At 40.0% G+C, this 26,016-nt stretch overlaps 1 protein-coding gene across 1 annotated transcript in view; it reads left to right on the forward strand.

Annotated features, from left to right (window-relative positions):
* LOC127620361 (adhesion G protein-coupled receptor B2-like) overlaps positions 1–26,016 on the forward strand; it is a 449,688-nt gene that overhangs the window by 294,197 nt on the left and 129,475 nt on the right. Inside the window, exons 12-14 of the mRNA XM_052093573.1 lie at positions 8,571–8,679; positions 8,836–8,982; positions 16,436–16,511. Of these exons, the coding sequence (XP_051949533.1) occupies positions 8,571–8,679; positions 8,836–8,982; positions 16,436–16,511 (332 nt within the window). The remainder of the gene's footprint in view (positions 1–8,570; positions 8,680–8,835; positions 8,983–16,435; positions 16,512–26,016) is intronic.

Raw genomic sequence — 26,016 nt, forward strand, 5'->3', positions numbered from 1 at the left:
GCTGACGCTAACAGAAATGAAGGACGCGGATAAGACGCCATTCCTCGACGCGCCTATCGCTCCAAGCGGCCTGTTCGGACCGGCGGTAAGAGAGTTCGCTGAACGCTTCACTGAAGCCCGGAAGAATTTGCAGGCTATGCGTCACTTCCTGCCCAAGCGCTCCAGCTCGTCACAGAGCCGCCAGAGACCGCCTCATCTGCAGCAGCGAGCCAGGGCGGTGCCTCCCGTCTCCCAGACCTGAAACGGACGCTTGACGCCGCTTGCGTTCCGCTAACCGAAAGCAGCCGCCTGAGCGACGGGGACCTCGGCCCAAGATCGTGCTGAACCCGGAGCCTCATAAGTCTTCCTAGCCATAGGAAGAAAAAGAGAGAGTGCGTGTCTCGCAAAAGCCGGACCACTCTCTCCAAAACGTGTAAAACATTACCCAGTCCCCTTACAAGCGGCTAGAAATGTCTGTACAGCAGTCAATGGGCCAGTCACAGAACTCGCTCACCTGCAATCAAACGCCGTTTTAACGGCAACACACAGAAATCACAAAAAGAGTCATTTTCTGCCTGTGTCACTAAGGGGTCACGTGTCCACACTAAAGTGCGCATTCCCACATATCAATACTGTCCAAACAGTGCCGAATACTTCCCCAGCTCAAGCTGGACGCACCATAAATGTGGATCGTGTGCCTATTGTCATGTATGCACCACAACACACAAGCACTGTTCCCACAGTTATAAACAATTCCCCAGTAAAAGCGGGAAATACTATAAAGGTAGCGCGCGTGCCTGTTGTCATGCATGCACCCCTACATACAAACACTGTATGCATGGCCAAAAACCCCCCGCCGCGAGTGGGAGGCTTTATGAAAATGGCGCGCATGCCTACTACGGTATATGCACCCCCACCCATAAGCGCTGCCCATACAGTTTCAAACAGTTCTCTGGCTCATGCCGCGAGCATCACAGATGCGACGCACGAGCCAAGAAACTCCCCGCTAAGAACGGGAAGCTTTATGAAAGTGGCGCGCGTGCCTATTACAATGTATGCACCCCCACCCGTAAACACTGTCTATACAGTTTCAAACATTTCTCCAGCTCATGCTGCGAGCATTACGGAGATAGCGCGCGTGCCTGTAATCTCACACGCACCCCTGCACTCGGCACTCAACAAAGCTGCTCAGCACGCTCCCGCGCCTCTGAGAGCTGTAAGCTCAGTGTTAGCACAAGGCAATTCGCCGGCAGGGCCCATACGTCACTGCGACACGCCCCCAGCCAGCATTCAGCCCATATCTGTGCGAGCAAAAGCCTGGGAAAAAATCCCCAACATGCCGAAATGGGTTTTGAACATAATAAAACACGGTTACTCGCTTCAATTCGCTCGCAGACCACCCCGCTTTTCAGTGGTGGTCGAGACGAAAGTGAGGAAAGATGTTTCACATGTTCTACGCACCGAGGTGCTCAAACTGATAGAGAATGGCGCTATAGAAACTGTTCCTCCCTCTATGAGCGAGGCGGGTTTTTACAGCCGCTACTTTCTCGTCCCGGAAAAGGACGGTGGCCTCCGCCCCATCCTAGATCTCAGACATCTGAACAAAGCTTTAATGATTCGCTCGTTCAGAATGTTAACGACCAAACATATCCTTGCACAAGTTCGCCCCGGGGATTGGTTTCTATCAGTAGATTTGAAAGACGCTTACTTTCACATTCCGATAGCGCCTCATCACAGGCCATTTCTGAGATTCAGCTTTGAGGGACAGTCATACCAGTACACAGTACTACCATTCGGCCTATCATTGCCCCCCCGTACAGTCACGAAATGTATGGACACAGCACTTTCCCCCCTGAGACAGCGGGGAGTGCGAATACTGAATTACCTCGACGATTGGCTAATCCTAGCACAATCAGAGAGTCAGTTAACGATGCACAGATCTTGGATTATCAGCCATCTTGAATGCCTGGGTCTGAGAATCAATTTTGCAAAGAGCGTGCTATCCCCCAGCCAGAATATCTCTTTTCTGGGAATAGTGCTAGACTCAGTGCAGATGACGGTGCGCCTCTCATCAGAGCGCGCGCTCGCTATTCGGCGCGCGTGCCCCGTCAAACAATTTCAAAGGATGCTCGGTCTCATGGCCTCGGCATCAGCTGTACTCCAGCTAGGATTGTTGCACATGCGTCCTCTCCAACGCTGGCTCAAGAGCCGTGTCCCCACTCACGCGTGGCGCTCGGGCCAGTTTTTAATCAGAGCGAATCACGGCTGTATAGAAGCCCTGATGCCCTGGAAGGCCGTCGACTGGTATCAAACCGGCGTGAGTCTGGGCGTGAACACATGGAGAAAAATGATCACGACAGATGCCTCCAAAATAGGATGGGGGGACCTTTACGAGGGCAGGCCTGTCTCCGGTTTTTGGTCAAACCCGGAAAAGCGCCTACATATAAACTGTCTGGAAATGAAAGCGGTCGCCTTGGCTCTCAGAGCCCTGCTTCCGTACCTGAAAAATGAACACGTCCTGGGCCGAACAGACAACATGACGGTAGTATCGTATATAAATCGCCAGGGTGGACTCAGGTCGAGCTCCCTGCACTCTATGGCCAGGGAGCTCATCTTATGGTTACAGCACAACCTGCGCTCGCTGAGAGCAGCGCATGTGCCAGGCGTCCTGAACCAGGGAGCGGACATGCTGTCCAGAGACAAAGTTCTCCCAGGAGAATGGTCTCTCCACCCCCTGACGGTTCAGTGGTTATGGCAAACCTTTGGCGAGGCAGAGATCGACCTCTTCGCCTCCAGGGAAAATGCGCACTGCCCTCTTTTCTTCTCAAAGAGCACGGACGTGCTCGCCCAAGTCTGGCCGAGCCACCCCTTGTATGCTTTTCCCCCGATCGCGATGCTACTTCAGGTCATCAGTCGGATCAGGGAGGTGAAATGTGCAGTGCTTCTGGTAGCCCCACTCTGGAAGAACCAGATGTGGTTTCCAGAACTGATGCAGATGATGCAATCTGCCCCATGGCCGATTCCGTTGAGGATGGACCTCCTCAGGCAGGCCAACGGGATGATTCTTCATCCCCGCCCCGATCTGTGGGCCCTTCATGCATGGCCCCTCAACGGGTTCCAGAGAACCTCCCCAGCGGAGTGTTGAGAACCATCACTGAGGCGCGAGCGCCCTCTACGAGGCGCTTATATGCCCAAAAGTGGAAAGTGTTCAGTGACTGGTGTGATACCAAGAGCTTGAACCCCAAATCGTCGCGAGATACCAAGTGTACTCGCCTTTTGCAAGAGCTGCTGGAGGCGGGCCGCACACCCTCCACGCTCAAAGTCTATGTGGCTGCCATACAGGCGTCACACAATCCTGATAAAGGACGCTCATTAGGGAAAAACGACCTAATCATTCGTTTCTTAAGAGGCTAGGAGGATGAACCCTCCTCGCCCCCTCGGTACCGATCTGGGACCTGGCCACGGTCCTGGCGCACTCAAGAGTGCCCGTTCGAACCTCTCCGAACCGTGCACCTTAAACAGCTCTCGCTCAAAACTGCGCTCTTGCTGGCACTTCGCCTCAGTCAAGAGAGTGGGCGACCTGCACACGCTGTCATCAAGCGCTGCTTGCTTGGAATTTGGACCTAACGACTGCAGAGTTGTCCTTAGGCCAAAGCACGGGTATATTCCTAAAGTGCTCTCCACACCCTTCAGAGTACAGGTGATATCTCTGGCAGCCTATCGTCTCCAGCAGGCAAAGCGACGCTAATTTACTCTGCCCGGTCAGGGCGCTCAGAGTATACTTGAAGCGTTCTGCCCGTTCAGACAGGCGGAACAATTATTCGTGTGCTTTGGCGGCCGCACTAAAGGTCTCGCAGTTTCAAAGCAAAGAATATCGCGCTGGATAGTAGATGCTATAGAGCTGGCTTATGAAGCCAAGTGCCTTCAATGCCCCTTAGGTGTCAGAGCTCACTCTACGAGGAGCATGGCCTCCTCGTGGGCGTGGTCGAGTGGGATACCCATTGAGGATATTTGTGCGGCGGCATGCTGGGCCTCGCCTTCGATATTTTTCAGGTTTTATAACCTACAGGTCCCCTCATTGCATTCCAACATTCTATCAGCCTGACTGTAGTATGGACTGGAGTACGTATATGCTGAGCATTATCTCCTCCCTTATAAGGTCCGTCTCACTGACTTAGAGAGTTTTTTATGCATATCATTAAATAGAAAAATCAGTACATAAGATATGCGCTTGTGTTTTTACAATGAGCGCCCCACCATGGGCCACCTTGGGGCAAAGGCGCTCTGTATTATCCCATTATATAGCTCGCCGTTGGCCGGCTCGTTGAATAATCACTTTGCTTTAAGGCTCAGGCATCTGCCTCTGGCTTTATAGAGCGAAGTCAGCACGCACGGCGTTTTGTATGGTGTTCCCATAGCGTAAGCTACTTACGCAATAGGAGAGACCTCTCGAAAGGGAACGACTCGGTTACTAACGTAACCTCGGTTCCCTGAGAGGAGGGAACGAGTATTGAGTAAGCTGCCGTGCTTGTGCTTGGTCAGTCGCTTCAGTCGATTGAACCTAAAGAACTCTCATTGTGGGGCGCCTAATATATAGCCTTAGCCATGCCCATCTTGGCGGGCTCTGAGCAAGTGCGCTCCTTGGTCGCGCGTTCAGAGTCGCCCCGTCATTGGTTCGAGCAAGTTGCCGCAGCACAGCCAATGACCGAGCTGCCTCGCTCATTGCTGTCTGCTGTGCAGCTGCAATGCGTTTTACATAAAGACTTCAGTATTTCTCGAGAAACGGCGTTTTCCCATAGCGTAAGCTACTTACGCAATACTCGTTCCCTCCTCTCAGGGAACCTAGGTTACGTTAGTAACCAAGTCGATTTATTGAAACAAAGGTGATCGCAGAGACATTTTAAAGGCACAGCAGGAAAACATGGCACATTTTATTGAAAGAGTAAGAGAGAAGGTGGCAAATGGTGGTTATATCAATCAATAAATAAATACATATATTTGGGTTGGTAGGAGTTTGGAATTTGCAAACAATCAATTTTGGAAATCCATTTGGTGCTGCTAGTGGCACAGAAATTACACACCTTAAAATGAGATGGGTTTTCTCTCTAAACTAGTAAATATATGTATTGTTAAAGAGGAAGTCTGCTATTTGTACACAGTTTGAAATTGCAAGGTTCAAGTCTGCATGTTGAATATTAACTCATGTCCTCTGGAAGCAGCAGTGTTATATGTTTGTGCTAAAACTATTTCAGTGTACAGTGTGCAGTGATTTGTTCTGTTTTGGCTTTAATAGCATCATTATTACATAAGTATTATACCTGTTCATGGTCACACATCACAGCATCTGACTGTGTTAATACTCTTACAGTATGTCTGTTGTATATGTGTTCTTGTGTACTTACATATTTGTGTTTGTTATTGTTTCAGCCTTTCCTTTCAGTAACAGACCATCTGGGTTCTTGCTAGGTGCACAAACAACAAGACCTATTAATTGCAGAAAAATCAGAACTAACACATAATTTTAATTCAAGGAAAAGACAAGAATTGTATTTCAGTAAAAGAGATTAGGGAGGGCAAATGTTTGTATCAATAATTTTAACTCAACCTCACTCACCATGTCTTCTTGTCACATGATTTAATTGAAAATGTTATCACCTTTCGTCCATTTTCTTCTCAGAAGTTATCAAAAGGAGCCTGGTGTCCTGAACAAAATTAGCATGGTTTGTGGAAAGGGTACAATTTTTTTGGACATGTACCATGGAAATACCATATTTTTTCTTGGGGTACCATCGATAAATACCATAATAAATGGATATGTTAATCATTCAGAATTATGGTATCAACATGCCACAGTATTACCATCTTATACAAATGTGTGTGTGTGTGTGTGTGTGTGTGGCCAAAAATATTGGCACCCTTGGTAAATATGCGCTAAGAAGGCTGTGAAAAAAAAAATCTGCATTGTTTAGCCTTTTGATCTTCCATTCAATAAATTCACAAAAATCTAACCTTTAACTGAAGTTAAACAATTGAATCAGGGGAAATATCTAATTATCAAAAAAAAAAATTCTCCAAAATGCATTGGCCATAATTATTGGCACCCATTTATTCAATACTTTTGGCAACATCCCTTTTCTTCTCCTATAATGCCTAATGAGGTTGGAGAAGACCTGGCGAGGTATCTGAGACCATTTGTCCATACAGAATCTCTACAGATCCTTTAAATTCAGAGGTCTATGTTGCTGGACTCTCCTCTTCAGTTTACCCCACAAATGGTCTATGGGGTTCAGGTTAAGGGACTGGGATGGCCATAGCAGGAACTTGATTTTGTGGTCCTTGAACTATTTTTTTGTTGATTGTGATGTGTGTTTTGGATCATTGTCCTGCTGGAAGATACAACGATGGCCCATTTTAAGCTTTCTGGCAGTGGCAGTCAAGTTTTGATTTTTTATCTGTTGGTATTTGATAGAGTCCATGATGCCATCTATCCAAACAAGATGTCCAGGAACTCTGGCAGAAAAACAGCCCCACATCATTCAAGATGCTGCACCACATTCAACCATGGGTTGGGTACTTTATCTCTGTTTGCATCAAACCCTTCTCTGGTTTTTGCTACCAAAAAGCTCATTTTTGTATGATGCTTGAGTTTATTGTTGTAGGTCTGATTTTTTTTTTTTTTTAAGACTTTCTGACCCCAAGACCTGCCTAATTTCTGTAATTCAGCTGTGATCCCTGGAGATTATTTGGCCACTTGAACAATCTTCCTCACTGTGTGTGTAGACAATTATAGACACATGTCCTCTTCCAGGTCAATTCTTAACATCTCCAGTTGAACTTGTTAATTATTGCACTGATGGAGGAAATGGGTATTTTCAATGCTTTGGCTATTTTCTTATAGCCACTTCCCATTTTGAGAAGCTCAACAACCTTTTGCCGCTCATCAGAACTATATTATTTAGTGTAACCCACTTTGATCGATGATTAAGGGAATTTGGCCTCTGTGTTACCTCATATTTCCTTGTGAAACAGGAAGTCATGGTTGAACAATTTCATGTTCCTAGTCACCAGGGTGCACGAAAAAATGTAAAATATTAATGAGAATATACTTCAGATATATTTATCTCTTATCGTCTAGGGGTGCCAGTAAATGTGGCCAATGTGTGTTGGAGAAAAATATGTATTTAACAATGAGATATTTCTCCTGTCTCAATTGTTTTACTTCAATTAAAGGTTGGATTGTTGTGAAAAACATTTAAAAACAATTTTTTTAATGAAATATCAAAAGGATAAACAATGCAGATTTGTTTTTCAGAGACTTTTTTGTTCATATTTACCAAGGGTGCCAATTGTTTTGGCCACTACTATATATTATGGTAGCATATGGCACCATACTTTTTGTCATGCTTTTTTTTTTACATGTGCCATAGAATACCATGTTTCTTTATATATGTAACATTGTAATACTTTGAAATTCTTTATAAATACCTCGGAGCACCATGAAAATTTCATGGTACGTCATATCAAGGAACATTGCATCGAGGTGCTATGGTGTTACCATCTGATAACATCACTTTTCCATGGTACAACCATCACTTTTCGTAAGAGTTAGCTCAGATTCCAAATAAAGAGAGATCACCAAATGCAACTCTCAAGAATTAGATGTTCTGTGAACCAGCATCTTTTTGTCAGGCGGAGAAAATTAGGTCCTTTTTTTTTTGGCAAAGACTAGCAGCCTGTTTGGAAAAAATTATGTTCAGTCCCCTCCTATTCATTTCAAGCTAACAATGAACACCAATCTGCTTTGTCTCTCATCAGGCTGCTTATAAAATCACCATCTGCCACATATTAGAATGTGTATAATTTTTGATAAAATTCATAACAAAACAAAACCAAAAATGTATAAATACTGATAATAAAAGTTTACGTGAATATGAATTCTGTTGGCACCCGAATAGTGGAGCTCCCCTTCTCCATCACAAGAGTCCCCCATGGCACAGAGCAGCATGACATTCCACAGACAATCATGAATGCATTCATTTCCACATGTGGGGAGGAAGAGAGAATTTCCAATTAGATTGAGGTATGGGCTATGAATTCTCATGAACTTCAGGGTGAAATGTGGATATGGCATGCTGTTCTCTGGAACAAAGGCTTAGTGAATTAAAACCCAATGCCAATTTATAAACAAGACTGCACGGAGAAGGGGCCGACGTTAGATACAGTACCTCATCTCACACTTGGATGTGCTGAATGCTTATTCTCTCGTCTTTTCCCCATTGTCTTTTCAACCTGTCATTGGCTGCATCATAAACTGTGACGATCTTGTTTGGTTTTAAAAATCTGCACTAAAAAAGGATGCACTGAAAATATTTGAAGGCAGGATGTATTGTTTTACATGGTAACAACCAGCTTTTTACTGTTGACAGTTATTTGCCAAAGTTACAGTAAGCTGTTTATGGTGTTTGACTGGGAATCATGTGGGCTTGCTGTTGTCACACAGTGTGTTTAAAGAGCCTACCCAAACCTAGGCTTAACTAACCCACATTTATTGTTTGTGTGTATTTTTGTCATTGTATTTGACTTCCTTGTAGGTCTCTCCGGGTTCTGTGTTGCTGATGGGAGTTGTGGAAGATTTCATTCATCTAATTGGAGAGGCTCAAAAACCCTTCCAGAGCTTTTTGGTTGTCACCAACAACTTCAGTGAGTTTTCCTGGCATCTGTACAGACATGTGACAAATAAAGGTCAAGCTGTCCAGCTGTGCAGATCTCTCAGTCTGTGTCTGCATGGATGCTCATGTACCTTTTGAAGTTTTAAAACCGTTACTGGTCTAATGTGTCTTACTCTGTTCCTTACAGTAATCACCATCCAGCGAGAGCCAGTTTCAGCTGTTTCCAGCGACATCAACTTCCCCATGAAGGGGAGGAGAGGGATGAAAGACTGGGCACGCTCCGCAGATGACAAACTCTTCATACCCAAAGAGGTCTTCACCCTGTCTTCAGATGGTGAGTGAAAAACCTGTTTTGTCAAATCCTGTCCTGTAAGTCTCTATGGAACCATCCAGACCAAAAAAGATGCGTCTCAAGACATGCTTTGAAATTCTTTTAACTTGACATGGTGTTTTAAAGGGATAGTTCACCAAAAAATTTAAATTCTCTCATAATTTATTCAGCCTCATGCCATCCCAGATGTGTATGACTTATTTCTTCTGCTGAACACAAACAAAGATTTTTAAAAGAATATCTCAGCTCTGTAGATCCATAAGAGTGAATGGTGGCCAGAAATCTATATCTTCAGAAAAGATATGATGGGTGTGGTGAGTTCTTTGTTTTACTATAAACTCTCCTCCCAGCACAGTAGATGGTGATATGCATGAAGAATGCAAATCTGCAAAAACTAAAGAAGAAGAAGAATGTGGAAGTGAAAGTGGAGATTTATTGTAAAGAAGGACTTAAATATTGATCTGTTTCTCATCCACACCAATCATATCACTTCTGAAGGCATGGATTTAAACACTGGAGTCATATGGATTACTTTGTAAATATTGAGAGAATTTTCATTTGTGGGTGAACTATAAACTTCCTTTAAAAGTGGCGTTCCTGTGCGCAGCACTAAAAAACGTGTGAGGCGCGGTGCTACAGTCAAAGATGTCCTTCTAATACATGTTTATATAGCAACATAATAAATGCAAAAACATGTTCTGTGTGAACTCCAATTCAGGAGGAGTCCACTCCATTAAGACATGTTTAGAGGAAATGTATCTGGAACTGGAAACACAAGTTTAACATATGCAAATGTAAATAGAAAGTACTACTGCAAGTGCAGTTCTCAATAAGGGTTAGGGGTTAGGGTTTAGGGTAAGGTTAAAAGTGTAATTACAGATGTAATTAAATGCTGGTACTTTAAATGTAATTACACTGCAGCAGCACAATTGTAATGTAAAATTGGTCCCATTTTTCTGTTTTTTCTTTTTTTTTTTTAATCATGTATAGTGTCACATTATGTATAGTGTACAGGTTTTTTATTTATTTTATTTTATTTATCTTGTGTAGTGTACAGTATTAATGTGCCAATGCAATATTTATTTATATATTTATTCTGGTCAGTGCCTTTTTTCTTCTTTTTTTTTAGCTTTTTGTTGTAGATATGATAGCCCACAGACTATAATCCCTCAAATGGACCATAAAGTATACAATGAGTTCTTGTTTTGGTTGACATCAGGCATATGTTGTTATTGTGGTAACAGTATGTGAGATCCACCACTGTACCGCTGCATGCAGCTCCATCATTGTTATTGATGAGATGGCGTGGTGTCAGCAGTGGGTCTAACCGACCTGTCAGGGTTTAGCTACTTAATGTGAGCAGATCCAGTGTCATAGTGATGTTATATTACTCTCTATCCCTGTCACATTGTACATTCCATAGCATTTCTCTTTCTCTAACACTCCTCACTTTTGCCATCCTTCATGATTCACCAACAAAAATGCATAAGATATGAAGACTTGTTTCCAGAGAATTTATATTGTATTAAGTTTGTTTTTCTTACCTGATTTGCAAAGTTTTTTCTTGTTTTAATCTTAGATCTTACATAATTTTGTGAATTGAAACATGATTTTTAATATACAATACATTCTCTTAAAAGCTTTTACTATCTCTCACAATTTTATTAAATTTGTCTTCATTTAAGGATGGTTTACTGGAAAACAAGACTGATTATATATATATATATATATATATATATATATATATATATATATATATATATATATACCTCTACTATGCCTCTACTGCCATGACATCATCTTAATCGTGACACAAAACAATAAACAATAACACGACCGCTAGCTGTTTGCTACTATCTCATTGTGCTGCATAAAGCAGTTGTTGCATGGTGATTTTACACAAATGTAACAGTTATATTGGCCTAGTTGTTTTAGAAGAAAGCTTTCAAGTAGCTGGTCAACTAAATAAAGTGATGCTTTCAAGCAGAGTATAGAGTTAATGTGCCATCCATCATGGACTCTAGCCGTGGCTGAGTCCCGGGCACTCTCCCTCCCATTGCTCGCCTTTCTATATAGCGTCCATTTGGTTGAACCACTTCCACTTTTCCTTGATGGTTCTGTTGTAACTTTTATTTATTTTTAACTTTTCCCTACACTGTTGGTAGGTCCGGTGGTAGCCGTGTGTGGCCAGCAGCTGAGACACTTCCTGAAATACTTTTTCATTTCGTTTGTCGCTAACGAGAGGAACGTCTGCATGTCATTTATTGACCACGGTGTGGTTTTGCGCACAGCCATTTCTTTTTACAATTGGAAAGTCGGTGAACAAATGATACTGCTATTGCTGTAGCTAACTTTAAAACTAGCAGGTTGATGTCCCATGTTGCAAATCCAGTGACATTGGTAGTGACGATTCTCCCTGACCAATCAGTGATCTGCAGGGTTTTGACATCAAATTTAGTATTGGCTCGGCTCGCTTGGAACCTCGACCGAGGTGGTACTAAAAAATGTATCAGGTACCAGGTGCTATCCACAGTGGAAAACCCCCAAAAAGCGAGCAGCGTCGAGTCGAGTTGTACCGTGACATGGAAAAGCCCCATTAGAGTGTACAGAATTGGATTAAGTACTCAAAAAAGAATGACATGTCCTTAAAGAAGTGAATGCAATCAGCCAGTGGTTTGGGGAGAGACAGAGGGACAGAACATAGGATAAATGTGCCACTGAAAATCATAGTGATCTGCCTGCATGACAGACACGCAGTCCTAAGACTGCAAAGATAGGAAAAAACAAAAAACAATACAAACAAACAGAGCCAGAAGATAGAAAGAGTAGGTCTGAAGGCTGAAGAGAGTGCTGAATGAAATGAGAAACAAACAAACAAAGATCAAAGACATGACCATTATTGCTGTCTAGTGTCTCAGCCTCTCCAGAATTAACCATTACAGACCTCCCTGCCCTTAGAGGACCGCCCAACAGAAAATAATAAAAACTTCCTGTTTTGATACATTCACCATTCTGCCCACTGTCATTGAAGATAAGGGCTTTGACCAGAAGGGTTTAGAGATGAAGGAAAGGTTGAGGCTTTTTCTCAACATAGCTTTGTTTAAGTGATGAATAGAGAGAAGATAAAAGTCAGGCACCATTCAGGCCTTGTTGTGTGATTGTCATCCATTAACTCATAGTTTAACATGCAATCACAGTCACAGTGGAACTGATTGGCGTTTCTGACTCTGATAAGGACTACAGTATTGCTGGATGAGTCATGTCAGTTATCTTCTCATGTCCCCATTCTTAGTGAAGAGGAGATGCACGCCTCCTTTTGTTCATTCTTTTCACAAGACATGGATCCAGAAGACTCTATTCTGTAGGTGTTTGGGTGTTCTGGACATTGAATAGTCTCATTTTCTTTCTAACTGTCTGACTTTATTTTTAGCACAGGATAGTCCAAAATAGTGCTGCCATTCAATTCAATGTCTGACAGGGATCTTTCACTGACAAAATAGAATCTTGAAAAAATAAAGAAAAAAAATTTAGAAAGCAAGGAAATGACTTTTTCAAACATGTATCAATTTATGGCTCAGTTTGGGTGAATTTCAGGATATATACTGTATATTGAGTGGTGGTGGTGTAGTGGTCTAAAGCACATAACTGGTAATCTGGTAATCAGAAGGTCGCTGGTTCGATCCCCACAGCCACCACCATTGTGTCCTTGAGCAAGGCACTTAACTCCAGGTTGCTCTGGGAGGATTGTCCCTGTAATAAGTGCTCTGTAAGTCGCTTTGGATAAAAGCGTCTGCCAAATGCATAAATGCATTTTTATATATGTATTGATGTTTAGTATTTGGGAACCAAGAGTGGTACTAGTTATGTCACTGCAAGGTGATATAATAAGTATTTGTAGGTTTTCAATTGTAAAGTTTAGTTCTAAAACACATGAATGTATTTGCATTTGCATAGACACTGATACAACGCCTTTATAAATACACCATCAAAGGCTTACAAATGTTCAAATTAATGTACAAATACCAACAAATACTAATTAGATCACATTGGCCACTGGTGCCCAGCTGCAGGTGTATTTCTTGCATCTGAAAATATGCAAATTGTGTTCAGTGAGTTTTACTGGTTCTATTCAAGCTAAATTATTAAACCCTTAATTTTAAAATGTCACTTGAAATTGCAACAGTGGTTCAGCCATGCGTTGCTTATTTTCTCTTCATAAAATTAGTAGTAAGATCAGTGCCTGAGAAGTGTTTTAGAAAAAAAGGATCTAAAAGTTTAATGTTCATTTTCAGTCTTCACATGAACTTTAAATATCAGTACGGGCTTCCAGTGGCATTCAAATCTGCAATAGTTTTAACAAAAATCTAAATTATAATTTTGAGTAGAGAAACAAACTCGCCCTGACATCACAAGACAAGAAGTGCGAGCAAAACTGCTATGCTTTTTGGTTGAACTTGAAAAATCAGCTCATATCGTATTCAAAAAGCTGCATTATTGGTTTGGCTTGGCTCAGCTATGCTCAGATTCAGAGAAAACAGAGTGGGACTATTTTATAATCCATATTTGTATGGACAATCAAAAAACATTGAAGCCATTTTTCTCAGTTTCGGTGATGGAGGATTCACTGCGTTTTGGCTTCGTAGGGCAGGAAAGGTCTCCACATTAACTGAACAGCAGTAAGAACTTGTAGTGCTTCATAATGATACATGATAGAGATAATTTATGCCTGTTAAATCATCTATTGCTGTATTGTTTGCACTTCTCATCCAATGTATCGATCTATCCTGATGTTCTCCCAGCTATTTCAACAACCAGTGCAATATGATAGCATTCACTCAGGGATGTATCTTTCTTTAAGCCCCAGTGTTCAGAGATGAAGAGATCTATATTATATAGCCACTCACCAAAAAAAAAAAAAAAAAAAGAAAATGAGGAGGAAAGGTATTAGTGCAGACGAGAGAACAAAACAAATGCAATGAAAAACAGAGAAATATGTGCGGCTGAAACAGTGGGACTGAGCAAGTGGGGAGGAGTGGACAGATGGTCTGGGAACAGAATTTGTGGTCACATCTCCCTTCCAGTCTCTTGTAAATGTCAGGCTTTGTACACACAATCTCTTGGTCCCTGGACTGAGTTTTTCTTAAATCTTGCTCTCATATTCTGCTTTGTCTTCTTACATTTTCCACAGTTGGATGAAGGAATGCATTTAAAGAGTCGAAAATAGATAAAGCTGGTTAGGTAATGAGTCAGTCATGCATATTCAATCTGAGTTTTTGTGTACGAATCATACAATGACTATTTATGTGGTAGAGTATTTAGTGAAAATTAGAATATTTAAATCAAAAGTGTGTTCTTCTTTTGATGTTATAATCTTTCTCCTGTCCTAACTATATAAGCACATAAAATGCTTAATAAGCCTAAATAATTCTAAATATTAGGTTGATTTCCCCAAAAAGTTTAAACACTGTGGCTTAGTGGTGCTATCACAACAAATGATGTGAGTTTGGGCTAGACTATCTGTTTGACCAACCAATGAAGGTTGGAGTGTTTTGAAAACCTATTTCAATACAACCATCAGTTTAGCAATTAAATTTGGTGACGCTAGTGGCACAAAAATGTTGCTTTAGATTGAAGTCATTAAAACAACTTTTTTTACCACTCCACAGAATTAATATTAGCATACTACAGTTTTGGAAAATCATTTTGGACATTTATTTTGCGCATGACATGAGTAATTTTGAGTTTACAGACAGATTGTTTCACTTTTAATTGACTTTATCATAATTCCAGTGGGTCAGAAGTTAGCTGTGCCTTTAATTAGCTTGGAAAATGTTTGATGTCATGCCTTGAGACAATTAGACAATTAGCTTCTGATAGGAGGTGTACTGAATTGGAGGTGTACATGTGAATGTATTTTAAGGCCTACCTTCAAACTCAGTGCCTCTTTGCTTTACATTATGGAAAATTAAAAGAAATCAGACTTGTGGTCCTCCACAAGTATAAACACCATGGGACCATGCATCCATCATACCAATCAGGAAGGAGATGCATTCTGTCTCCTAGAGATGAACATAATTTGGTGCAAAATTGCAAATCAATCTCAGAACAGCAAAGGACCTTGTGAAGATGCTGGAGGTAATAGGTAGACAAGTATCTATATCCACAGTAAAACGAGTCCTATATCGAAATAACCTGAAAGGCTGATCAGCAAGGAAGAAGCCACTGCTCCAAAACAGCTATAAAAAGCCAGACTACAGTTTGCAAGTGCACATGGGGACAAAGATCTTACTTTCTGGAGAAATGTCCTCTGGACTGATGAAACAAAAATCTAATTGTTTGGCCATAATGACCATTGTTATGTTTGAGCAAAAAGGGTGAGGCTTGGAAGACGAAGAACGCCATCCCAACCGTGAACCGGCAGCATCATGTTGTGAGGGTGCTTTGCAGCAGGAGAGACTGGTGCACTTCACAAAATAGACGGCATCATGAGAAAGGAAAATTATTTTGAAATATCGAAGCAACATCTCAAGACTTCAGCCAGGAAGTTATAGCTCGATCGCAAATGGGTCTTCCAAATGGACAATGACACCATGTATACCTCCAAAGTTGTGGCAAAATTACTTTAAGACAACAAAGTCAGGGTATTGGAGGGGCCATCACAAAGCCCTGACTTCAGTCCAATATAAAATTTGTGGGCAGAACTGAAAAAGTGTGTGTGAGCAGGGAAGCCTACAAACCTGGCTCAGTTACACCAGTTCTGTCTGGAGGAATGGGCCAAAATTCCAGTGAGAAGCTTGTGGAAGGCTACCCAAAATGTTTTGACCCAAGTACAAACATTTTAATGGCAATGCTACCAAATACTAACAAAGTGTATGAATATGTCCTGCCCACTGTGAATGTGATGAAAGAAATAAAAGCTGAAATAAATAATTATTTCTACTATTATTCTAATATTCTTCCCTTTTTCTCCCCAATTTTGAATGCCTTATTCACAATAAGTTCTCGTTGTGGTGTAGTGACTCCTCAATTCAGGTGTCGGAAGACGAATCTCAGTTGCCTTGACATCTGATACCATCAATCCACACATCTTATCATATGAGCGTGTTACCGTGGAGACATGCTGTGGAGGCTTCACGCTATTCTCCACAGCATCCAAACACAACTCACCCCACAGAGAGTGAGTACCACATTTTAGTGACCACGAGGTGGTTACCCCATGTGACTCTACCCTCCCTATCAACCGGGCCAATTTGGTTGCTTAGGAGGCCTGGCTGGAGTCACTCAGCACACCCTGGATTTGAACTCTTGACTCTAGGGGTGGTAGACAGCATCTTTACTTGCTGAGCTAACCAGGTCCCCCAACATGTCACATTATTAAAATAAATAGTGATCCTAACTGACCTAAGACAGGGAATGTTTTCTACGATTAAAAGTAATTGTTATTTTCTGTTTTTAGAATCAGATGACACACCGTACTTCGTCATTGGAGCCGTTTTGTACCGCACCCTTGGCCTCATCATACCTCCACCTAAGTAAGTACTGCCTTTAAGTTTGTACATATTCATGTGTTTGTGTGATTTAATATATTTTTGAAAGCTAAAAGATAGTAGACATTTAAAGGACAACCATTCAATTGTATGTATTATTATTTTTTGCACCAACTGATAAAAAAATATCCCAGAGACTATGTAAAAATGTTAGTGGTCATTTCCAAATGAAAACCACCAGGTTTTCAATCCAATCTTAAGCATAAATTGGAATCATGCCTGGTTTAACTCTAGCAAAAAAGAGCTTAGATCGCTAAAATGCTTATTTAACCTTATCTGCTGTATTCTGATTGGAGTTTAAAAGTTCACATACAAGACTTCTCAGGATTAATGCTACTTAAACTGTTAAAGTTTGCCACACATTGTTGATTCATTGAGGTGCCTGACAAACCACTGCCAACCTATAAGGACATTTTGTCTACCTAACTGTACTGTCTGTTCCTAGTATACGTTCTTTATTTATCTGGTAATCCCATCATCATTATCCATGCCATGGATATTCTGATATTGTGCCAGGAATGGGTCTCTTACTTTAGATACAACAATCCCAAATTAGTCACGTTATACAGCCCTAACTTTGTGGCTGTCTGCCTGATCAAACTGTCTCGTCCCATTTCCACACAGAATAAAGTTGGAGAGCATTATTCCTCTAGACATTAAAGAAAGTGAATTTCACATTGGTTCTTTGACAAATAACAGTGTCAAATGTAAATCAAGACAATCACTGACACATCAGTGCCACCTTGAGTGAGATATAGCATGTATAATTTTTAGGTGTACACGCATATGGAATACTGAGAATTCACCATCGTCATATATAGATATGAAAAATCATAAAAACACGATTTATGGAAGTGCAAAAGAAAAGAAAATAATGACACTATTACATACCTAGTGCCTTTAATGACCCTATATGATCGTAACATTAACGTCATGCCCTGATCAGTGAGGATTTCTTTCGGAATCCCCTCTTGGTAGATTATTCTGAAGAGTGCCTCCGCAACACTACGCAGAGGCACTGCTTCAGGATATCATGTTGCATAGTCCACCAGAACCAACCCAGGTTCAGTCATGTACAAGAGGCGGCGGGAGCCAGTTGAACACTCCTACGTCAGACTTTAATGTAAAGAAAATATCACTTTTCAGCTTACAAGCAACAACTCAAATATTAACTAGACAAAGCCAGAACTTGGATGTCTGTCACTCTTCTCTCTTGTCTATGGACTCGGTTGCCTTTTTATCTCCCCTGTCTCTCACTGCGAACACAGAACATATAATTAGCAATAATTTGCCTCAGGTGGAGATCCTTACCACTTCCTCTCTCCCTCAGACGATCGCTCACCACGCCCCCACCTTCACATATATTTATATACACTGATCAACCACAACATTAAACAACCTGCAAAATAATGTGTAGATCCCCCTTGTGCTGCCAAAACAGCTCCAATCCGCATCTCAGAATACCATTCTGAGATGATTTTCTTCTCACCTCAATTGTACAGAGCGGTTATCTGAAGTTTGAAGTTTGAAGTTTGGTTTATTTATTTCAGACAGACAACTTAGTTTCAACACAGTTGAGCTGACAAACAACAGCATATTTCCTTCAGTCTGAAACAGGTGTAGGCTGAAGCTCTTGCTTATAATGCCTACCCTTTTTGAAAACATCTCATATTTTAAAATACGTATTGTCTTACATCAATATAATGTTGACAGACAAATCTAAATAGAATACAAAAACATTAGTATTCCCTATGCAATACAATTGCACAATCCAAAATACAACAAAAACAGCTTATTCATTTATCACTCTTTACATTGTTTCATATAATTTCCATGTATTATTTTTAAATAGTTTCTTTAACTTACTAAGTGTCCCACATATTTTTAGTTCCTCATGACAGTTATTCCATAAATTTACACCTTTAACTGAAATACAATGGTATTTTGCATTGGTCCTCACTTGGTTCCTTTTAAATATACACGTTCCCCTTAAATCATGTTGGCATTCTCTTTCTATGAACAACCCTTGGATACTTTCTGGAAATTGATGGTTTTTTGCTTTGTACATGATTTGTAATGTTTTTAGTTCTACTAATTCTTTAAACTTTAGAGCCTTTAATTCAATAAAAAGGAGTTTGTTGGCTCCCTATAGGTGGTTTTCTTTACTATTCGTAATGCTCTCTTTTGAAGCATAAATATTGGATTGGTGTTTGTTTTATATGTATTTCCCCATACTTCCACACAATAAATAATGTATGGAAACACAAGGGAACAATACAAAGTATATAATGATTTTTCATTTAAGAAATCTTTAACTTTATATAATATTGCAATTGACTTTGAAATCTTGTTCTTAATATAAGATATATGGGGCTTCCAATTTAATTTATTGTCTATAATTACTCCAAGAAATTTAATAGCTGACACCCTTTCTATTTCAACTACAATAATCATTAATTTACCTATTTTATTCGATAAACGATTGCCGAATACAATACATTTTGTTTTACTTATATTTAACGTTAGTTTATTCGAATCAAACCAATTTTTTAGCAGTGCCATTTCTTTTCCCATTGTATCCAAAAGTTGTTTCAGATTGTCACCAGAACAAAATAAGTTTGTATCATCCGCAAATAATATCAGTTGTAATACTTTGGAAACCTCACATACAGTGGGTACGGAAAGTATTCAGACCCCCTTAAATTTTTCACTCTTTGTTATATTGCAGCCATTTGCTAAAATCATTTAAGTTCATTTTTTTTCCTCATTATTGTACACACAGCACCCCATACTGACAGAAAAACACAGAATTGTTGACATTTTTGCACATTTATTAAAAAAGAAAAACTGAAATATCACATGGTCCTAAGTATTCAGACCCTTTGTTCAGTATTTAGTAGAAGCACCCTTTTGATCTAATGCAGCCATGAGTCTTTTTGGGAAAGATGCAACAAGTTTTTCACAACTGGATTTGGGTATCCTCTGCCATTCCTCCTTGCAGATCCTCTCCAGTTCTGTCAGGTTGGATGGTAAACGTTGGTGGACAGCCATTTTCAGGTCTCTCCAGAGATGCTCAATTGGTTTTAAGTCAGGGCTCTGGCTGGGCCATTCAAGAACAGTCACGGAGTTGTTGTGAAGCCACTCCTTCGTTATGTTAGCGGTGTGCTTAGGGTCATTGTCTTGTTGGAAGGTGAACCTTCGGCCCAGTCTGAGGTCCAGAGCACTCTGGAGAAGGCTTTCGTCCAGGATATCCCTGTACTTGGCCGCATTCATCTTTCCCTCGATTGCAACCAGTCGTCCTGTCCCTGCAGCTGAAAAACACCCCCACAGCATGATGCTGCCACCACCATGCTTCACTGTTGAGACTGTATTGAACAGGTGATGAGCAGTGCCTGGTTTTCTCCACACATACCGCTTAGAATTAAGGCCAAAGGTTCTATCTTGGTCTCATCAGACCAGAGAATCTTATTTATCACCATCTTGGAGTCCTTCAGGTGTTTTTTAGCAAACTCCATGCGGGCTTTCATGTGTCTTGCACTGAGGAGAGGCTTCCGTCGGGCCACTCTGCCATAAAGCCCCGACTGGTGGATGGCTGCAGTGATGGTTGACTTACTACAACTTTCTCCCATCTCCCGACTGCATCTCTGGAGCTCAGCCACAGTGATCTTTGGGTTCTTCTTTACCTCTCTCACCAAGGCTCTTCTCCCCTGATAGCTCAGTTTGGCCGGACGGCCAGCTCTAGGAAGGGTTCTGGTTGTCCCAAATGTCTTCCATTTAAGGATTATGGAGGCCACTGTGCTCTTATGAACCTTAAGGGCAGAAGAAATTTTTTTGTAACCATGGCCAGATCTGTGCCTTGCCACAATTCTGTCTCTGAGCTCTTCAGGCAGTTCCTTTGACCTCATGATTCTCATTTGCTCTGACATGCACTGTGAGCTGTAAGGTCTTATATAGAAAGGTGTGTGGCTTTCCTAATCAAGTCCAATCAGTATAATCAAACACAGCTGGACTCAATTGAAGGTGTAGAACCATCTCAAGGATGATCAGAAGAAATGGACAGCACCTGAGTTAAATATATGAGTGTCACAGCAAAGGGTCTGAATACTTAGGACCATGTGATATTTCAGTTTTTCTTTTTTAATAAATGTGCAAAAATTTCAACAATTCTGTGTTTTTCTGTCAATATGGGGTGCTGTGTGTACAATAATGAGGAAAAAAAATGAACTTAAATGATTTTAGCAAATGGCTGCAATATAACAAAGAGTGAAACATTTAAGGGGGTCTGAATACTTTCCGTACCCACTGTATATCATTAATGTATAACAGAAAAAGCAATGGGCCCAGCACAGAGCCTTGGGGAACCCCACATGTTACCTGCATCAGTTGTGACTTGCAATTATCTATTTGGACATATTGATGCCTTTGCTCTAAGTAATTACGTATCCAAGAGTGAGCTACCCCTCTTACTCCATATTTTTTCAGTTTCTCTTTTAAGATGTCATGGTCAACAGTGTCAAATGCTTTTTTTAAGGTCTAAAAATACCCCAACTATGTATTGTTTATTTTCTATTGCGTTAGATATTTTCTCCACAAATTCTATTAATGCATGTGAGGTTGTTCTATTACTTCTAAACCCATATTGTTTTTTACTTAATATGTTGTATTTGATAACAAAATCATTTAATCTTGAATAAAATAATTTTTCCAATATTTTTGAAAACTGTAAAAGCAAAGAAACAGGCCTATAATTTGAAAAGGTATGTCTATCTCCAGTTTTATATATGGGTATAAAAAAATTAATTTTTTTAGGAAATAAACCTTTTTGAAGAGACAAGTTGCATATATGTACCAGAGGTTTCTTAATACACTCGATAATATGTTTTACCACAGACATATCCATATGATTCCAGTCAGTTGACTTCTTATTTTTAAATGATTTAACAATATCAATTATTTCTTTTCCATCTGTTCCTCTTATAAACATTGATTGCTTATTTACACTACCCGTTTCTCTTTCCGTTCTACTTTTCCTATCAATTCCTACAATCTCCCCAGCCAGACTGGGACCAACATTGACAAAAAAATTATTAAATTCATTAGCAATTTGTTCCTTATCACTTATAATTATATTATTCTTTGTCATAAAATAGGTTGGGCATCCTGTCCTTCCAACGTTGTTTCTTACTATTTCATTTAATATTTTCCATGTTTTTGTTATGTTATTTCTGTTATTATCCAATGTTTTACTATAGTACTCTCGCTTACTGTTTCTAATAATATTAGTCAGTTTGTTTTTATATAACTTATATGCTTGCTCTGCTTCTTTAGTTCTTTTTTTAATAAAAAGCTTATGTAGTGTATTTTTCCTTTTGCATGATTTTTGGATTCCCTTTGTTAACCACGGTTTTTCAGCAAATATCTGTTTCCCCATTTTCTTTACCTGAGGACAGTTTTTGTCATAAAAAGTTGTTAATATGGATATAAATTTATCATAGTCTTCATCTACATCTTCAACATAAACTTCCTTCCAGTCTTGTTTTATAAGATCTTCTTTGAAATAATTAATTGCACCCCTGGTTTTTTGTCTTATTAGCTGAACTTGTATGTCTTTATTGGTCCCCTTACAGTATGGTATGGTTGCAAAAACTGGCAGATGGTCACTTAGATCATTAATTAGAAGTCCACTTGTTATTTTTTTATCAATAACATTGGTAAATATATTGTCTATTAAAGTTGCACTATGTGTCGTAATTCTACTTGGACGTATAATAGTGGGTATAAGCTCATACTATACATTGCATTAATAAATTCTGTTATTGTATTATGGTGGAGTGGGTTCAATAGATCTATATTAAAATCTCCACAAACAAAGCACATTTTCTTATTATTTATACTATCATACAACCCCACTAATGCTTCTGTAAACGTTTCAATACAAGAACCCGGAGTTCTATACACACAGCTTATAATTGCTGAGTACTTGTAGACTGTCAACAAGGCATTTCTGTCCACAGAACTGCTGGCTAACTGGATGTTTTTTGTTTTTGTTTAAATTCTAGAAACTGTTGTGCCAGACAGGCTGGTTTGAGTATTTCAGTAACTGCTGATCTACAATTTTCAAGAACAACAGTTTCTAGAATTTACTCAGATTGGTGCCCAAAAAAAAAAAAGAAACATCCAGTGAGCGGCAGTTCTGTGAATGGAAAAACCTTGTTTATTAGAGAGGTCAACAGAGAATGTTCAGACTGGTTCAAACGGACAAAGTCTATGGTAAATCAGATAACCGCTCTGTACAATTGTTGTGAGAAGGATAGCCCAAAAATGTATCTTACAAGGCAGCAAAATGTACCTTTTGGAACAGCCTTTGAATCTAGAATGTACCTGTGATGCATTAAAATGTTGCCTACACTAGGTTTTTAGAACAGAGCCTAAATTATGTTGCCTTTGCTCTCAAACAAGCCACAACTGAGGGCCTTTCTGTGTTGGAGAGAGGAGATAAGTGCAATTAGGCATATACTTCAGCTGACACTGGGGGGCATGTAGAGGCATCTCTCGTCACCTGCTGGTGTCTGTAGTTCACTGTCCAAACTCAGTAAGTATGTCAGAGCTCTGAGCCTTGACGAGGAAAACCACTAGCACTGCTTGTTTTTGCCTCTCTCTCTCTCTCTCTCTCTCTCTCTCTCGTGAATAGTGTGAGATGCCCTGGTATCCAGGTCATTGCTTTTGAGTATGGTTGATTGTGACGGCGCTTGTTGAATATGTATGTGATAAAGGCTATTTGTTTGTTTTTGGTCTGCTTTTGCTTTTTGTCTCGTTATATTTCTGCCCCAGGGGGAGCTCACCTGCCTGATGTGTTTGTGACACAATATAGCTCCCAGTGAACTAACTCTTGCAGATAAACAAGTTGACACATACTTTATCTGTAATGCACACACGTACACACCAAAATAAATGCAATTTTCTTTTTTCTTTTTATAGAACAAAATGGTTCAAAATAGTTTTGCCATGGATTTGGAATCTGTTTTTTTTTTTTATTATGTTACTTTACAATAATGTCTCCTGTATCAGTTTATTGTGCAGAGACAACTATAAGTAGACTATTCATATGTTGATTTTCAAGAAAAGGGTAAACACTGTTCTGTAATGCTATCAAAACAATCCTGGTTGTTTGAGCATCCCGAACATCCTGACATAGCAACATTGGCTCAACCAATGGCCAGGGTTGGGAGGGATACTTTTTAATGGTATTCCAGTACAGATTACAGAATACAAGCTGTAAAATGTAATTTGTAATGTACTCCATTAGATTAGTTTAAGACAATTACCTATTTTAAATACTTTGGATTACTTCTTCAGCATTGGTAGATTTTTTCACTTGTTTTGACTATAAAAACACAGCCAATACAGTAAGACAAAATACACAAGTTAAAAATACAAATATCTAGAAATACCTAAATATCACCTGCATCAAGTTCCCCCCACCCAACTCAATCGTTTGTGCTGGTTTGTGCTGTAAAACATTTTTTTGTGCTGCTTCGGTTTTTTAGATATTAAAATAATATTTATAGGTCATTGTGGAGGTCACTCAGCCCCCCCACATGCTCCAAATTCACCCCAAATAGTCTTGTTTTTTTTTGTGCTTCGTTTATGCTGGTGTGTGCCGGTAAAAGTTTTGTTTGTGCTGCTTCGGATCTTAAAATATTATACATTGAATTATTGGTGATGACGTCACGCAGCCCCTCCACATGCTCCAAATTCACCCAAAATAGTCAATCGTTTGTTCTTCGTTTGTGCTGGTTTGTGCTGTAAAAAAAATTGTTTGCTTTGGTTTTTTAAGTATTAAAATAATATTTATAGGTCATTCTGAGGTCACTCAGCCCCCCCACATGCTCCAAATTCACCCCAAATAGTCTCGTTTGTTTGTGCTTCGTTTGTGCTGGTTTTTGCCGGTAAAGGTTTTGTTTTTGCTGCTTCTGTTTTTAAAGTATTAGACATTGAATTACAGTGCATTGAATAGAGTTAGTAGAGAAAAATCCATATAAATCAAACTACAAAAGTAGTTACTAAATTACATTTCTGGCCAATGTAAGTACAATGTTTTAACACTGCCAGTCACAATAGTATTTGTTAACTTCAAGAATAATTGTACAACATTCACAAGAGCTAAGATTGTCAATGTTTATTGAACAGAATACTCATTGCTAATACTAATACATGCTAATTGCATGTGACCGATGTTAGTTTTTTGAATACATTGTGCATCTAGGGGTCAACATTACCATATTGGTCCTAATATAAGATACATTATCCATATATATTATTTCTATATTATCCTTATGTTCAGGCCAATACAGTAATGAAAACAAGTTTATACTGAACGTGAAATTTTTTGAGTCAGGATTATTTAAGTGGGTAATTATGTTTTGCTTATGGCAGATGCCCAAGAAACCAGGAGTTGACAGAGATTCCATTTTCACAGTCCTGTGTTCATCAAAAGAGGTCTTAAGTCCAAAATGGCAACATAGCTACTCCTAATCAGAGCATCTGGACAGAGCTTAGTAAGCAGCTAGAAAACAAGATCACTGCAAAGGCTTTATACACTTTTGTTAAATTAAATAGAAACAACATCTGGACTGCTTTAGGGTTTACTCATAAATGTGATCATGAAACAAATGGCATTAGTGATGACACTGAATTTGAGCCAGGGTCTCTTTCACCCATACCAAAAGAATGCTGGACTTTTGATCTTGAAGTTCCATTTCAGAAATGGATTGAATTCATGCCTGAAATGGTTAACAACAACAAGTTCTCTAAAACACAAAAAAGGAATACACAATTTTGAAGCCTGGCATCTGGTCACATGTGATAAATAATCACATGTGTTGTGGCCACATTCACAGAAAATGTGACAGAGCACCTGAAATGAACAGCCCAACAGTGCTCAAGTGTTTATTTAAAAACACTGATGACTCCCCTGCACACTGGCTGTTCCAAGCGTGCGATGTCTGGTAACTTGCGTGTGCAGATAGCCAAAGAACTGTGTGAGGGAATGGAACCCCATGTATGGAGGGCATCAGAGGCAACAAAGCTGATTGATTTTGGAGATCCTGAGCCAAGTCATCTGCCTAATTTGGCCACCTTGCACAAAGCAAAGCGAGAGAGAAATTATTTAGAATTAGGCGACAAGGACCCATTGTGTCAATGCAGATGTTAAAATACAGTGGTATAGCATTAATGACATTTGACTGGACAAGTTTTTCTGTCACAATTGGAGTCAAACGCAAATGTATATGTACAAGTCATTCTCAAAGACATCTTACTAACCCCACTGTGAGTTTTGAAGCAAATGGCTCAGTAGAGAGGAAACTAGAGACCAAATGGCAAGTCTGGCCATATATTCTTATATGAGGGCATTCTGGCAGGGGATGAGAGCTCAAGTGTCCCAGAGGTGCAAATACTGTCAGAGAGACACAATGTTAATGCAATAACA

Source organism: Xyrauchen texanus, chromosome 26 (assembly GCF_025860055.1).
Source record: "Xyrauchen texanus isolate HMW12.3.18 chromosome 26, RBS_HiC_50CHRs, whole genome shotgun sequence".
NCBI classification, from domain to species: Eukaryota; Metazoa; Chordata; class Actinopteri; order Cypriniformes; family Catostomidae; genus Xyrauchen; species Xyrauchen texanus.